Source organism: Bactrocera tryoni, unplaced genomic scaffold, assembly GCF_016617805.1.
Source record: "Bactrocera tryoni isolate S06 unplaced genomic scaffold, CSIRO_BtryS06_freeze2 scaffold_64, whole genome shotgun sequence".
In the NCBI taxonomy this organism is placed as follows: Eukaryota; Metazoa; Arthropoda; class Insecta; order Diptera; family Tephritidae; genus Bactrocera; species Bactrocera tryoni.
In genome coordinates, this window is record NW_024396310.1 from 453,882 (window position 1) to 470,871 (window position 16,990).

Sequence of the window (16,990 nt, forward strand, 5' to 3'; positions counted from 1 at the left end):
CCAGCAGTTGGTTAAATAAGTTTTACGATAGGAAGTTTTCTTGTCTGAAACCTGGTTTGGTATAGAACGGGTCGGAGAGATCCTTTCTGATCCTGACGGAGCTTTCGGTGTTGCTCGACGTCAGTACATAGTATTAGTTTTTCAGTTTTGAAATCGACAAATAGGTAGGTTGTGTCGGTCAATAGAACCTTATTTGCGATATTGAGGAGGCTTAGCCCACGATAGTTGGCACATATTGTGAGATATGTTTCCTTCACCATTTTATTATGCTCTGGGCATCAGTCACTAGATCACCTCTTAGGGTCTTACAAGAGTATATAACATTTGTATAAATACGAAACCGTAAACTCGAATTTATGTTGCAATATTACAAGGATGAATTATATTAAGGCACCTAATTATAATGTCTCAAAATAGTTTACAGGTTTCATTTGTGAAATTTGAATAAGAAAGATTTAAATTTATGGCGAATAAACTGTGAAAGTCACCTTTTTTTGAACTAACCTCAAATACAAAGATGTAAATTAGAAACAAGGTAAAAATACAAAAATAAACAGCCGTCACTCACAATAAGGCCCGCAGTGCTGTTAAAGACCCTGAAAAATTGTTACCGTTCGCCAGAGACAATAGAGCCCGCCCGCTGGGCAGCGCTGAATTCTTGTGCGAGTTGCCAAAAAGTTTCAAAATCAAAAATCAGTGTCAGGCTAAGCAAACAACGCAGCATTCTCATTGGCATAGACAAATCAAGCAAGCACATATGGGCAGAACGTAGAATCATATAGACTGTTGGACACCTTCAGGCATAGAATGCTAAATGTGTTTATTTTGGCAGCAGCCAATGGTCGCACCGAAAATATATGCGCAAAAATGCCTGAACACCTTAGAATTTTCCAAATATATGTTTGTGCATATTAAAATTTTCCTTTAAATATTTTGTAATAAAATATAAACATGCAAATATATGAGCCTTCTACAAAGTCTGTGAACATTTCAACGCCCGCTGGGCCCACTGTCAGTCAGCCCAGCACTTGGAAACTTTCATTGCCGACCACAAGTGAGTTTTACACACCTCACACGTGGCAAACTTAATTGAAATTTATATGCTTGGAGATTGCCGAAAAAGGGATCAGCATGCTGCCTTAAGTACCGTACGTTTTTGAGCACAAGAATTTTCAAATATTCATTTATTTAGGTGTGTTGTCCAAGAAGCAGTCAAGCTTTTCATACTCGATATTAATTGCAGCAAAGCTGGCGAACTGAGCAATTGAGATGGGGGGTGGCCGAGCGAACTCACAAAGTATTTCAAAGTTAACGAAGATTTAGATTCATTACGAAAATAGTTGCTTGCATATGTGTGTGTGTGTGCATGTTGCCAGCAAACTTTCAGATCTTATGTGTTTCATTAGGTTTTCCACGCGCAGCTCCATCAGCAACTCTGGAAACGGGAGGCTCTAGCTTTCTTACGCATTCATATACATATGTATGCATATCGCATATGTGTTTGTATGTATTCATATGTGGCTGCACAAATTTGTCTCAATTCCATACACCTTAAAGACGCAATTCATTTACCTACTTAGATTGAGTGTGGCATGCGGCATGTGTGGCGGACACAAGACGCAAGGCAACTTATCGCAGGACAACACTTTGCACTGCAGTGCCCTTTCGCACTCACACACATACACTATTACAATCTACTCGCACCTCCATTTTGAAGGTTAACGGTTAGCTGTAGCTCCGTGATAGCATTGTGGGCATGTGCCCCATTGTAAATATGTATGCATGCGTGTGTGTGCTTGATATCGGAACGGCACATGTGTGCTTCTCGAGATAAATTCCTTTTGTTAAATCAGCAAATGTTGCATGTTCGCCTTAAAAGGTACTTCTTCGTATTAAAAATCGTACAAACGTACGCTGAGCCATGTGCGTGTGTTTGTGCATGCGTTGTTGCTTTGCTTTCAGTGTGAATTCTCTGGAATAAAGGGGTTATATGTAATCTTTGGTAACTGTTTAAGTGGACTGCTGGCAGACGTTTTGGTTTCAGTTGTTTTTGTTATTTGTTGGTCTATTGTTAAACTTCTCAAAAACCGCACAATTATTCTAAAGGAAAAGAAAGTGAGTCAAGTCTTGCACTGATATAGATTTATCACATATACATACATACATATATGTATGTATGTATATATTTTTGTAAATGTATGTGTGTACATAAAACTACATATACATATACTATGTATGTATGGATAAGACGGAAAAATATTAGAGAAACATTTTTAAAAATTTTTGTTGAAAGAATGACGTCATTCTGGAGTTAATCTTGGGTGTGTTGGATTTTTGGCAAAATGTCCCATATGATTTATACATTTTGATCTCGATGTCCAATCGATCCAATAAGGCTCAGTAAAATCGTTTATTGCGTGACTCATCCTGAGTCTAGAACTTCACCATTAAATGTGCTGGATTTGCCGTAATACGTAGGTTGCCTTCTATATTTCGGGAATCGAGACCAAAAACAAATTTTAATCATCGAAAATTGCTTTATTGGTTTTCAAAATATTCTCCATTAAGATCTATACATCGATTGCCTTGTACTGCTGTAGAGGAGCCATTGGCAAGAGGTGGGGTCTCTCACCGAAAGTTGTCCCTTGGCTCTACAACACCATAGTCAAGGCCATTATGTTCTATGGAGTTTTAATGTGGTGGAGGGCTCTAGAAAAGACCACTCTTGCAAAGAACTCGAGAGCGTTCAACGGACGGCGCTCCTCATTTTGTACATATTGCCCGTAGGCATCGTCGGCAGGTGTATGGCTGCGAAGATTGGTATCAGAATCTGAGAATCTGGATTCCTAAATCAACAGGTGTCTCAACATTCGGAAATCCTCACTTACTTTGACTTAATACCAAATCACTTGGATCATGTAGTTGCCAAACCGAACTCTGGCGGTTCCTTCTCTACCTATATACCAGCGAGGGAGTTGTGGGGGGGGGAAGAGTTCATAGGAGGAGAGGAGCAGTGAGTTTCTTTACGGATGGGTCAAAGCTTGGGGGAAGGTTGGTGGAGGAGTTTACTGTCAGGAGCTCTTTATCAACTCCAGGTTCGGACTTCCTGACTATTGCAGTGTGTACCTGGCCGGGGTTGCAGCCATTAAGGATTTACTGCTTTAGAGTGCAGCCTCTTTCCGAGAAGTGATCATCCACTCAGTTAGCAATGCGGCAATACTAGCCTCGAACTCTTTAACAGTGCGTTCAGGGCTAGTCAAAGAGTGCCTGACCTCGCTATCAATAGCATCGAGTGTCTTTGTGATAAAACTGGTATGGGTGGAAAGCCAAAGCAGAATCGCTGGAAACTGTAAAGCTGATGAGCTAGCAAGAACAGGCATCCAGAATCGCTTTCGATAGAATTGGAGCGGGTCGGTACTTCCGTATCCTCTTGTGTTCCACTACTAAATAGCTGGACTTTCTGGAAGCTTTCCCAGTGCTGGGCCACCATTGGTACATGCGGTGTCGCAATGGCTTTTGGCCCATGATTGATCGCAAGAGATCTAGTGATCTTTTTGCCCTCAGTAATACTAGCTACTCCCTCCTATGGGGCTAAGAATCCTACCAGACGATATCTGCAGAAGCGGTATGAAAGAAGATGAGGTGGAAAAAGTCAATACTTCCTTCTTGACTGCCCCGCGTTTGGGTGGTTAAGAGTTAAACACTTGGGAGTGGTTGCCATCAGATACCCCACCGATCTGGCGGGAATGGAAGTTAAGTTTGTATTGGCTATTAAGCGTTTTGCTAATTGTTAAGTTCGAACACAAGAGTTCTTCTTTTATTTGGTCTTATAAAGGACTACATATAATCTAAAAATGTGAATTATCCGGTCATCAAATCTATTCTGCCTAAAGATTTAAGATGCTTAGTAGCGTAACAATTCCAACGCAAACATATGCAGATATGTATGTATCATCCTTATTCTTGAGGATAGTTCCAAATTTTAAGCATTTAATTTCGGCAATAAACCAATTCAATTCACATGAATGCAGAAAGTGAATCTAAGGGAGCTGATTACTCTTTCTCCGTTTCATTTGCAATAAATTAAAGTAAATTTCGTGTGAACCTCGACGATTAGTGGCGGTTAAATGTTGCATATGATTTCTGGAAATCCGCTTGATCTCGGCACAAACCTAAAAGGAAAAATTTATGAATCAAATAAGCAAGAATATCAAGAAGGGGTGAAAAAACGAAAAAGCGAAGAAATGAAGACATCAGATGTCTTAATGCCACCTCTGCCGAGCGGCATTATTTTTTCGGTTTGGGAAAAAAGTTATTTCTTGAAATAAGCGCTGAGCGAAAGCAAAAAAAAAGTAATCCTCATTTAATTTCATTCGTTCTTCAATCTAACGAAACGGCAATGAAGACAGCAACAACCAACGAGACATAGCCCCGACTGTCACCGAAGGCCAAAACATCGATGATTACTTTTCGTCCAATGTAAGCTAGAGTTGTTGCTGCTGGAAAGGCGTACAAATGTCAAGAAGAGTGGAGTTGAGTGGCGAAGACATTTGTAAGCAGCTTTTTGTCATTTCACGGTACCTATGCTTTGTGAAGATAGTAGCAAACAGCGAAATAATACGCAAATGACAGTTATAAAACGAAGTAGCCGACACACACAAAGCATAGTTGGTGTTGGCGTTGGCGTTGGTGTTACCATTGCAGGAACAATTTAAAACAATTCTCCAGCTTTGATTGGCTCACAAGGATGCCGCAAGGATCAACAACATTCGCACTACTTCTCATTTACCTTGCACGATTTGGAGGTTAGTATACTGAAATAAGTTCTCATTTCCAACAACAAGAGCTATGAATAAAGGGTTCTCGTTTTGTAGGTTGTAGGGCAGGCCAAAAGAGTTACTTTGGGATTTTCATTTAATACCTTATAATACAATTAATATCTACGGCTACTCCGAATATAGAAAATACCGAGATTGTTTAGATTATACTTGGGAAACAGTTTTGATGAGGTCCATAGAATAATCTGTCTACATATTTATGTTGAACTTTGGATAAATATTTCGTTTATTTTTGAACCAACGTTAGCACCAACAACAAAGTCAGTCTCGAAGTCCAACGCAGAATAACTTTAGGCAACAGGTGCTACTTCGGACTGAGTAGACCAATGAGAAGTAAAGTCCTCCGTGGACGATCAAAGACCAAACTCTACAAGTCACTGATCATCCCGTCATCTCCGTCCTGCTTTATGATGCAGAGACATGGACGATGACAACATCTGATGAGTCGAGGTAATGAGTCCTTTGAGCATTGGCAACGGCAAATACCGCAGTCGATGGAACGATGAACTCTATGAGTTATACGACGACATTGGCATAGTTCAGTGTAGACAGCGGCTACGCTAGCTAGGTCATGTCGCCCGAATGGACGAAAACACTCCAACTCTGAGAGTATTCGAAGCAGTACCCGCCGGGGGAAGACTTCCACTTCGTTAGAAATACCAGGTGGAGAAGGACCTGGTTACACTTGGGATCTCCAATTGGCGCCAAACAGCGAAAAGGAAGAACGAATGGCGCGCTGTTGTAAACTCGGCTATAACTGCGTAAGCCAACCTTTGACCTGGAAAGAACTTTAGATTACATTTCTAAAACCAAAGAAACAGAAAACGGATTGCCTCAAATGAAAGGCCTTTTACACTATGAATACTACGTATGGTATATTCGCCTTTACCGAGAGCACAGAACCGAAAGGCACCTCAGCAAAACTCTAACGTAGCTTAATTCGATTTTAACCATGGTCCCTGGAAGCCCTGCCACTTGCTGGCTAGCGAATTCCTAAACAGAACCACAATAGCAAACAAAAAGGAAAAAGCACAACAACAATGTAACGGTTAACGTTGCTGACATTACGCCAACAGCCAATCACGACGTCAACCACTGTTGTACCCCTACAGATCGGTCCATCTGCTGAATGCAAACGCGACGCAATCAAAGTCAAATAATCATAAAACGCAAATAAAAATAGAAGTGGCAAAACGAAACGGGGCAGGAAACAACTGACATGGTGAGAGCGTACAAATGAAAGTAAGAATATGGTGGATGTGAAAAAATTGTGGCAAGGATAATCTTATCAGCGGCGTCAGGACATAAAATTAAAACGTAACGCCATGCAACCGTGTCACACACACACACACAAGCTCCAAGCACACTCAGCTCTCACTCCTGAGTCGCACTCTGGCTGGTTGTCTCTTCGAGAGGCGCTGTGGCAAGTGGAAATTGTTTACGCTTGCTGCGTGAAAAAATCCGTTGCGCTTACTTCGGCTGCCCGCCCCACTCGGGGTGCTCTACAGCGCCAAACAAATTGAATTTGACGTGTGTCTCTGCGTAAATTAAAAAGCATAGAATGGCTTAATGAGAGCTTTGAAGCGGCGCCTGAGCGTGGAACTTGCCTGTCCTGCATTCAACGTGATTTCGAAACATTCGCGGTGCCCAAGTGGTTGCTGTTGAGACTGCGGCGGGTTGGCGACGCTGAGGCATTTTATTCAGATTATTTTATCGCTTAATCTTTTTTATTTCTTAAAGATGTTGGAATTTCATTCGCCGCTGCTTTTTATTTCAAATTGCTTTCTTTTATTGTGCGCTCCTGCTCCGGTGTTGAGTTGATTGTTGTTCGCTTCGCTCCTGTTGGTCGTTTTCTCTCGGTTCGACTATTTAAGATGGCTCTGTGCTAATGATTTTCTTTTTAGTGAAAATTTATTTAGCGGAATAATTAAGTAGCGCAATCTATTTATTCACACACGAGTTTATTCTTTATTTATTTGTATTACCTTGCATTGGGATATAACGGAATTTATTGTGACATTTGAGTAAATCCTTCTTCTATGTATTTCTACAAGAGCTATCTCTTTCGTTTTGAGAAAACAGGATCGAGTCTACTGGTTAAATATGAGTTCTAGCATCGCTGGTCTTGAGCAAATTTTCAGATGGCGGAGTGTTTGCTGAACAATAAACTAGTCCGGATGTTGTCTCGTCTTAACCACCGTCTCAAAGATGTTGAATGTACCACGAGGGTCAGCTTCTGAAATTGAGCCGTTGGTGCCGCCTTCTTATATGTAATATAATAATTTCTTTGTATATATAATTTTTATAATAATATATAATATATATATAATAATTTTCTTTGTTGTATATCATATCATATCATAAGATATTTTTTGATCAACAGTCAGAGGTTAGGTTAGATTAGATTAAGAGCTCGATCGTAAGAGTGGTCTCACTTGAACAGCTTAGAACGTCGGTCCGTCGTGGTATATAAAACCTCTAGAAACGGGATCATAAGACCCTTACATATCAACAAAGTGATTTTAGATTATCACAATTTTGTTGAGTCGGCTAATATCAGTTTCGACAATGTCTACTAGTTCAGCGAACTTAAGATTATTGAGATATTATGACTTCAGTCGGCCAAAAGTTTGATAATGGAGGAGAAAGTGCCCGGTTGTTTCCACTTTACCATTAAAGTTTGTGGTAAGAATTCCTACTATTTCGACAAGGCAAGTAGTTCAGTAGATCTCTTATTCTCTACACTGGCCAGAAGAATGTTCGACCAGTGCTTGCTAAGTGCACGCGAGGTCCATTCCTCTAGTGCTAGAACGTAAGACGCCAATGAGATTCAAGTCGGTTCCTTTTCGACGTTAGCGTGACAAGAGTGCCTTGTCTGGCTTTGCAGTTTCCATTAAAATAAAAATATTTTAAAGGAGTTTTGTACACGTGTTTCTTGGCATAAAGGCAATGGGCAGAGTTGGAGAATCAGTATTCATGTTATCAAACTGATTGCCGTTTACATTCAAAAAATTGTCATTGAGTCTATATACTTTGGTCTACACGAATTTTTGATCAAAAATTTTTTAACTTTCAGCAGAAGAAAAGGTAAGATAAGAGAAATAGATGAGGACCGCACCGCGACCTAAGGTCTCTTGTGCCCTCTCCTAAGTCACAACGACCCACTCAACCCCAGCATATCGATAAGTTCCAATATAGTGCTATGTGCTAATGAGGCAATGGGAATCCTATTCAGAAACATAGATTTAAAGACTTTTGTCCTGCGTTTGCAGACTGCTGTCAATTAGTAGGTGTTCTGGAGTTGCAGGCTCCCTGTCGCAGAACCGGCAATTTGCACAAGAAGCTAGGTTCATGTTATATAAGTGCTTCTTAAGCTTGCAATGGTCGGTGTAGAATGCGGCAAAGTTTGTCCATTGGGACTTTGATTACATATTGGAACCTACTGAGGTTGTAACTATGCTCGGAAAACTTTCCATAGATATGGAGAGTCTAGTGCGTGGTCCTGCGACTCCTGCACCATTTTCCACCAAAGTTTTCGAGCCGTTGATGTACCACTTGATTGTATTATACCTAAGCAGTAGCTCGAGAGAGTGCAATCATTCCATGGTCAGGTCAAAATGCTGCTTCCACCGCAGATCGGAATCCAGTGTGAGGCCAAGATATTTGACCATATCACTCATCTCTTCCTCTCTGACCTGAAGGACAACGGCCCTCGTCGAGGGGTGGATATTCACTGCAAAGTTGGTTAAACTGATACTGATAAATTCCCTGAGATCAACGCAGTCCTTCCATTTACCCAGAAACCGTTCATCATGTTAATATGCGACGAAAATGTGGTCGAATCTCTTCAGAATTTAAGCCCAGTTTTAAAGGCATTCGCAAACTTGAAACAATTACTCACACTGCCAGCACACCAAATATGTTTGTGTTATAGATTAGACATATACAAATGTACATACATATGTAGTCTCTGTGAGCGAGTTCCACAAAGATATTCGAAGTCCCCGAACTGTTTGTCAATTGTCAACTTGTTACATTTGCATTAAATACAAATCAGCAATCATTAAACGGTTGCATGCCGACGAAATGTGTAATAACATCTGTACGAAATCAATTACCTACACACAGACGTACATACACACATGCAACAAAAGTGGAGCACCTACAGCCGGGCATACGAGTAAGTGTGTGTATTGCCATGGAGGACTGGTGGAACCGAGGCAAATATGCACGATACGCCTCATTATGAAGCGCTGGCTAAAGCTGCTGCTCCTGCTGCAACTTGCCACATTGCACACTGGCAGCTTAGGAGACAATTGTTGACAATTTGACATGCACCTAAGCAGCTGCCCCGTGCCTGGCAGCTCGTCAAACTCGTCAGTCAATTGGGGAAAATCAAATTCAATTCACTGGAATTGTGCAGCTCAGAATCAGAATTCGATGCCGGGAAGGAGTTCATATGTGGCGCTTGCCAGCACATGAATGGCAACAGACTGACAAATGTGTCGCTGGCTGTCAGTCACACTTCACACACACAAAATACTCGTAGATGCTCGTATGCACTTAGAAATATGCACACACACACACATACACTCACATATCTACATGGATGCTTTGTCTGACATTTGAGCTAAGACATTTTGCCTTTGACGCAACGAAGATACTGTTCTTGGTGATTGTGTTGTTGTGCCCAAGGCGGTGCAGTTGTTGATTGGCTCATTGGTGCAACTCATTTGTTGGTTGACAAATACCCGCACTAATCACTGGAGCTTAGGTTGCATGCAGCAGTAGGCTTCTTAGTTAGTGGCATGCCTCATTTGGCGGCATGTTAGCGGCCACGCCGACGTGCAGTGCATTTGTAGCTAATTTAAATTGTATTTGATTAGCTATTAATTACATCGTGTGGAGGAAAGGGGGAAGGGAGTGTCCAGCGTTTTTCTGTGGAAATTCCAACTTAATTACAAACATTTTTACTTAATTAAGAACCCGGTTTTTTACGTGCGCCACAAACTTTTAATTGCTTTATTAATTAAGGCGCGAAGCCACAAAAAATGCATAAATTAATATTTCACTAATTTGCAACTTTTCAACGGGTCTCAGAGGACGCACGAATTTCAGATTATTTTACAATCAAAACATGTTTTTCACAGCCAAAAAATGCACGGCCACGGGGCTTCAAAGCAGCTGAACAACGCGCTGCGAGTGTATTTTTATTTCGATTCAACTGTGGAAGCGTTTTTGATTATTGAACAAAAATTGTGGAGAAGGGTGGATACTTTTGAACTTTTTGGTGTTCAGTTTTTACTGAAATCGAGAGCGGTTTTTGAATATGATAGCATTAAGCTGAGACATGCCTGGTTCTTACGTAGCGAGTAGCAAGTACTCTAGTAAATTCTAAACAAATTTACGTGGAATAGCAGAAAGAAAAACTTATGTCAAACGGTTGTTAAATTTTTTTGTTGTTGGTCTCTGAGATATTCTGGTAACGGTTGTTCAAAATTACTTTTCTTTAACCAACTTCGCTGAACCCGAGAAATGTTGAAATTCTCACTTAAGTGTCTTAAGTATGATCATTGCTAGCTTAATACTATTTTTCAGATCTAGTTTAAATGCTCAAATACAGTTATTGTGTAGGTGTTAGAGATCGCATTACCACTACGAAAGACTTCTATCCCGTTTTCGACCATTAAAAGTTTGCTTCCGTAAAAAGTTTCTCACGAACCGGGCTTGAAAGTTCCTCTTTTAGTCGATAATTCTAACACCTCAAAAGGAAAAATATTATAATTTAAGCTTCCTGCAACCGCAATTGCTGATTTTTTTGTCTTTTTCAGAAAGTTGAGCCTTCGCTCCAGTAACTGCAAAGCCAGAGGGGAGCTCTTGCCACGCTCACTTCGAATTGGAACCGATTTGGGTCTCCATTAGCAATGGACCAATGGACCTCGCGTGCACTTAGCAGGTAAGAGATCTACTGAACTACTTGCCTTGAACAAATTTCATCTTGCCGCAATCGTAGCATTTCTTACTGAAGACTGTGAGGGTGAAGTGGAAACATTCAGGCACTTTCTCCTCCTTCATCCAGCCTTTGCTAGACTGAGACCGAAACATCTCATCTTACTTTCGGCGAACCAGTAGACATTACCGAAACTGATATTAGCCGACACAACTTCTTTGATAGGCTAAAACCCTTACAATAGTCTTATGATCCAGTTGTTAGGAGTTTTAGGTACCACGACGGAGCGCCGTTCTAAGCTGATCAAGTGAGATCTCTCTTATGGTCGACCTCTTAACCTAACCTAACCTCTGACTGTTGATCAAAAAATATCTTATGATAACAACAGGTAAAAGTATTTTATAAAAAATCATTAAGAATGCGGCACCAACTCAAAAAGGACTTGAGGGTTCCCCTATTGGTAGACTAGTATATCAATTCTAACATCTCAAAAGAAAGAAGAGGATTGATTAAGCTGCCTGAAATTGCAATTGTCAAATATATTGAAATACAGTTTCTAAGACTACCAAAAGAGTTCGAAGAGAGCTTCGAAATTTTAACCCAAAAAACTGATCTGAAAATAAATACTAATATTAAAATATCGTTTAAAGGGGACTTCGAAATTCAGTTGATACTTGTTTTTATAACAATAAAAATGATTTTTATAAGAATAATATTTAAATGGATGAATTTCCATCTTTTTGATTAATTACCGCACTATTTAAAAATTTTAGAATTTCTTACGAACCCAACCGAAGCCCCGAGCGTCCACAAGTTACTTAGCGATTGTAAAAAAGCCACAAGCCAGCCAAAAAGTTTTTACAGTTTCGATTGATTGTTAATCAACAACAAAAAATGCAAATGAAAATCTGTCATAAAAGAGAATTAAACTAAAAGAAAAACAAAAAAAAATTATGAAAATTCATGCGCTCGCGTGTCGCGTGTCAATAGGGCAGCAAGCGCACCGAGTCGCGCCAAAAAGGAAGAGAAATTAAAATAAAGCAGTTCAACCACTTTTTTGAATAATTCCGGCATAAATTATATGCGAGCAAAGCGCTCCTATCTTTTATGCCTTCGAATATTTTTTATTGCCATTTATATATGTTTGTTTGTATGTGTGTGTATCGCTTTGTTGCCAACTCACCGCGCATTTTAAACAAACAAAACCGAATAACAAAATTAATTCATTAAAAGGAAATTTGTGGATCATACCGAACTTATAAATTAAGCAACAAAAAGCAGAAAAAAAGAAACAAATACACAGTGGATGAAAAAAGAATGTGCAACAGCAGCAAATGTTTTATTACTTAATGAACTTACGGCAAATTAATGCGCATCCAGTTGGGTTTAGTGGGAAGGGCTGCCTGCTTTCGGTGACGGCAGCGGTCAACACACCACAACTACGTGGTTTTCTTGCTAGAAGGAAATTGTAAGAGCCCGAAAAAATAATAATTAATATGCAAAGGATGTTTAGGACTGCAGAAAAAGCGGTTACAGAGATCTCAATTTGAAGAAAAATTTTAAGGAACACCGTGCTGTTAAGAAGCAATTAGTTGTACATCAATTAAGGTTTGTTGTTGCTCAAGCAGAGAAAGCATTCACGCATTTTCAGCTTTTTTCTACTTATTTAGCCAAAGAAATAAAAAATGAGTATTCTTAAGCTTTGGCTAAACACTTCTTCAATATATTGAGAGGCAGTAAAACATGTACAAACACGATGAATCTGAATCTTAACCCTACTTCAAGCTTCTGAATGGAAGTAGCAGCGAAACCCACAGCAAAACTGCAGATCCCGATCATTTTTTCAAAGGTCAGCTTGGAGAAGTTCAAAAATCAGTAACCTGCACGAATACAAAGGATGTCTTAGAAGCACTTGAATCCGATCGTTCAATTTGTATGACAGCTGTTGTGGTCCGATATCAGCGATTCCGACAAATAAGCAGCTTCTTAAGGAGAAAAGAACGGGAGCAATGTTTCAGATCGATATCTCAAAAACTGAAGAAGTACGGACGGACAGACAGACGAACATGCCTTAATCGACTCAGCTTGATAATTATTTAATATACAATATATTTTATAGGCTCCGTGACGTTTCCTTTTGGGTGTTGCAAGCATCGTGCCAAACTAAATATAACCTGTTCACGTATTAATAAAGTTTGCTGATTATTCTGAAGCTTTGAAACACTTTTCAACGTAGTGAAAGGTTACTCGAATCGTTCCACATTCCAGGTCATCCAGAGTCCGAAACTCATCCTGAAAAAGTTTAAATTGGAATAGCGTGACTAAGAATAACTAAGGGGTGAATGCTGACGAAGTTAGTATAACTTTTAATGGTTCGACTCATACAGAAAATGACAAACAAAGTTGTACGGAAAATTATTTTAATATTTGAGGTCTTCTATAGATTAGCTAAAGAAGGAAAACGAAAAAAGCAAAAAAAAAGAGTCAGGTGATTAAAGAAGCCAAACAAAACATTTTCGAAGAATATAAAAGAGGGAAGCAAAGGTAAAATTAATAATTCTACTTGAAAATGGTGTTCTTTTCATATAATGGGATGTCAAAAACGTCTTGCGGTATTTTTATTGAATTTTTTTTTTTAATTGAAATTGAAATGAATTTTTGATGACTCATGCCCAGCTCTTGACCGATGCTACTGTCTGCTACTATGCCGGTCTCTTTCGACAAATTCAGCGATTTTATCGCAATTTTCGACGACAGGCCTTCCGGAGCGTGGCGCATCTTCGACCACCTCTACACCAGAACGAAAACGTTGAAATCATCGTTGCGCGGTGGAAATGGAAACTGTATCGGGTCCATAAACTGCACAAATTTTATTGGCGGCTTGAGATGCATTTTTGCCTTTATCGTAATAGTACTGTAAAATATGCCGTATTTTCTTTTTATTTTGCTCCATGTTTGCGACGCTATAACTCACGAACGACTTAAAAGAAACGACAATCAATCAAACACGTGTTAGCGCGTGAAATGAGCTTTCCAAAAAGGTATAGCATGATCCGATGCGACGAATAAAACTAGAACTAGGCACTTTCAGCGCCAACTAGCAAAAATACCGCAAGACCTATTTGACAACCAATATGCTATAGGGAATTAAAGATTGCTTTACATTTTTCTTTCTTCTAGAACCGTAGATAATTAAAATTTTTAAGGCTTTCCGGTCTATGAAAGGTAGAGAGAAAGCGAACGTAAAAAAAAGAAAAAACAAATTTCTGGGAAGAGCTTTTACGAGTATAATCATCGAATGGTAGTGAGCGAAATACATAGTTAGGTGTTTCAGGGTCTGAACTACGAGGTCAAATCTGCTGGTGCTGGCGCTGCTGCCGAAAAAAAGAAAGAAGCCAAAAGGAGCAGTCGGATTCAGAAGAATATTATGAGATGGGTTTCGGTCGCTTCGACTAAACAGCTTACATTACTGAAACTCTCTCTGTTAGACTCTTTCACGACTTAAGGGACAGTCGATAAAATATTTTTATATTGAAATAAATTTGTTGTAGTATTATATACATATATATATATATTCACTCTACAACACACACTATATTTCATATTTCTTATATTTTCTATAGATACTTACACTGCCTGAGCGCTATCAGCTCAGCTAGAAACAAACAAGTTTGAAATCACGTGATGGAGCAACTTGTATGCTTATCCACCGAGCAACAAAGAAAGCCTATAAAAATAATTTTAAATCAATATTCACTACTAAAATAAATGTCATGGCCTCTCCCAAATCACCTTCCATGGCTGTACTCGTATTTGAATTGTTTATTGCTTTCTTTTAATTACTTAAGGAAGATAAGAGCGCGATTGTGCGCTTTCTAATTTTTGCTTAATTTTTCCCAGATGTTTAATAATTTTTAGAAAATATGTATGTATATAAGTATATGTATTTCCAATTATATTTAAACTGCTCTTGCACGAAACTGCCCGAAGGCACTTTTATAGCTTTCCACTCTCGCGGTGTTTGGTATTTTCCTCCACTCCCTCACCTCTTACACTAATTGCTAATAAATGCCAGTCTTAAATTACCTGAAGAAGCTTAATCGCATATTTGGGAGATAAACTACTAGCGAACACGAAAAAAAAAGTCTCGATTCCATTTCCTATAATTGCCTGTTTAGTTCTAATTACTTTTGGGGAGCGATTGGCCCACACAAATAACAAAGCTTAACTTGGTGAGAAGCTTGTGTTGGAAATCGCCTATTTTTCTTGAGTCAAATATTACACTCTTTTACAACACTGCACTTCAAATCTTTCAGTTTCACTCCTCCCCTTCAAAAGACCACAATTTACGCAAATTTTTGCAATGTTTATTTATTAATTTATTTTTACCGTTTACCGTTTTAATATCTTTTACAATTTCGTTAGTTTTGAAAATCATATGTCTTTTTCTCCTCATCTTGGACTTAACGCACTACTTTAATGTCGACGGTGAAGCAGCAAAGTTGTCCGGTGGGCGCTTTCAGAGTCCATTTGATGGTGTAGGGACTAATGGGGAATTTACTTTCGATCGGCACATCCATGGTGTATGTTTGGCGTTGGTTGGCGACCGTGGGACACGGTGTGTACTTGCATGCCTGCTTGTCCATGGTGATCAGCGGTAGATCTAGTGTAGCGCTCTTTTGCCAGGCCAGACCGGCTTCCAACGTCTCCGCAGCGAAATTGGTCGTGAAGTCGAAGGACATAGTGGCCGGACGGCGGCGACGTATATGGCATGCCAAATGCTCGCTAGCCTGTGGGCAAGGATCGATGCGTACCTCGTGTATGGTGCAGGCGTCGACATCACCGCACGGCTTAAAATCTACAATATCGGCGACGGCAAGCGAGATCGCTGCTAAAACTATGCAGACCTTTAAAAGCGACATTGATACGCACTTTCCTCCAATGCTATTCACTTCAAAATGCTGCACGAAACTGGACAGTTTCGAACGTTTCAAAAGGCAATTAATAGGTCTCACTAAGCGCGAGTGGGAGCCCGCTGATGGATTTGACCGATTGGCAAGTGATAAGAGAGAGTTTTGTGTAGACTTCGCTGCGCTCAAAGCCTGCAACGGCATGAGACAGTGTGACCTCTGACTGTGTTCAACTGATAAGCGGCGAGTTTTTAGCTTCGCTGTGGGACTAACACTCTGTGTCTATGCGCGAATATATTGATTCTATGAGTAAGGCATTGAGACAAAGAAAAATCTAGTGGCAGCGTTATCAGCTCATCTCTCTTATACTTTGTTTGCTTATCAGGTTATTTAGTGCAAATAATTACAGCCGCCATCAGTTTTCAATTTATTTGTTTTTTACCAGGAAGTATTCGATATTTTACAGCGTTGATAAGTTTTCTAATTTTTGTCTTATTTACGAGTAGAGAATCGTTAGATAATCAAGTATGCTCGTGTATAACCAGAATCATTAATAAAACTAGCTGCATTTCGTCCCTGCCTTCAGCTGCCGGACAAACTAGTCAGGTGAACTAAAGAGGTAACGGAATGAAATTTGAATTTTAGTTTCAGGAAGAATGGAAAATGTTCCAATGAATTTTCTGTACGGTTATGTTATGCTCTACAAGAATTCGGTATGCCAAAACTTGTATCCTAAACCGTTTGAAAGTTTCGGAATTTTGAAGACAAACCGATTTTACGTGTTATTTATAAAGGGTTTTTCAATTTAAGAGCGCCAAAAAGTTTTTTTAAATGAAACAAAAACGGTTTTAGAGAGCAATGAAATTATTTATTATTATTCGATGCCATTATGTATGAAACTCGATCACTTTTGCATGGCCACCACGAGGACGCTTGCAGAAGCCCGGACGCTGAACCCTACCTTCAACGGTTTTCAAGCATAAATCGGCCGTTACCTTTGCTATTTCACGTTCGACATTCGTGCGAAGTTCATCAATCGTCGCTGGTTTGTTAGCATAGATCATAGACTTGACGAAGCTCTACAGGAAATAGTCCAACGGCGTTAAATCGGCACGACCGAGGCGGCCAATTGACTGGGCCATTTCGTGAGATAACACGTTCACCAAACTTGGTTTACAATAAATCGTTTGTGACATTCGCTGTGTGGCTTGTGGCGCCCTCCTTTTGGAACCACATATTGTCCAAGTCCATATCATTCGATTCGGGCCAAAAATATTCGGTTATCATTGAGC

General features: G+C 39.7%; 1 protein-coding gene across 1 annotated transcript; it reads right to left on the minus strand.

Annotated features, from left to right (window-relative positions):
* Positions 1-15,154: 15,154 nt before the first annotated feature.
* LOC120781343 (MD-2-related lipid-recognition protein-like) lies at positions 15,155-15,833 on the minus strand. The gene has a single exon (XM_040113547.1). The coding sequence runs from the start codon at positions 15,708-15,710 to the stop codon at positions 15,252-15,254; it is 459 nt and encodes a 152-aa protein (XP_039969481.1). The 5' UTR covers positions 15,711-15,833; the 3' UTR covers positions 15,155-15,251.
* Between the last annotated feature and the right edge of the window lie 1,157 nt (positions 15,834-16,990).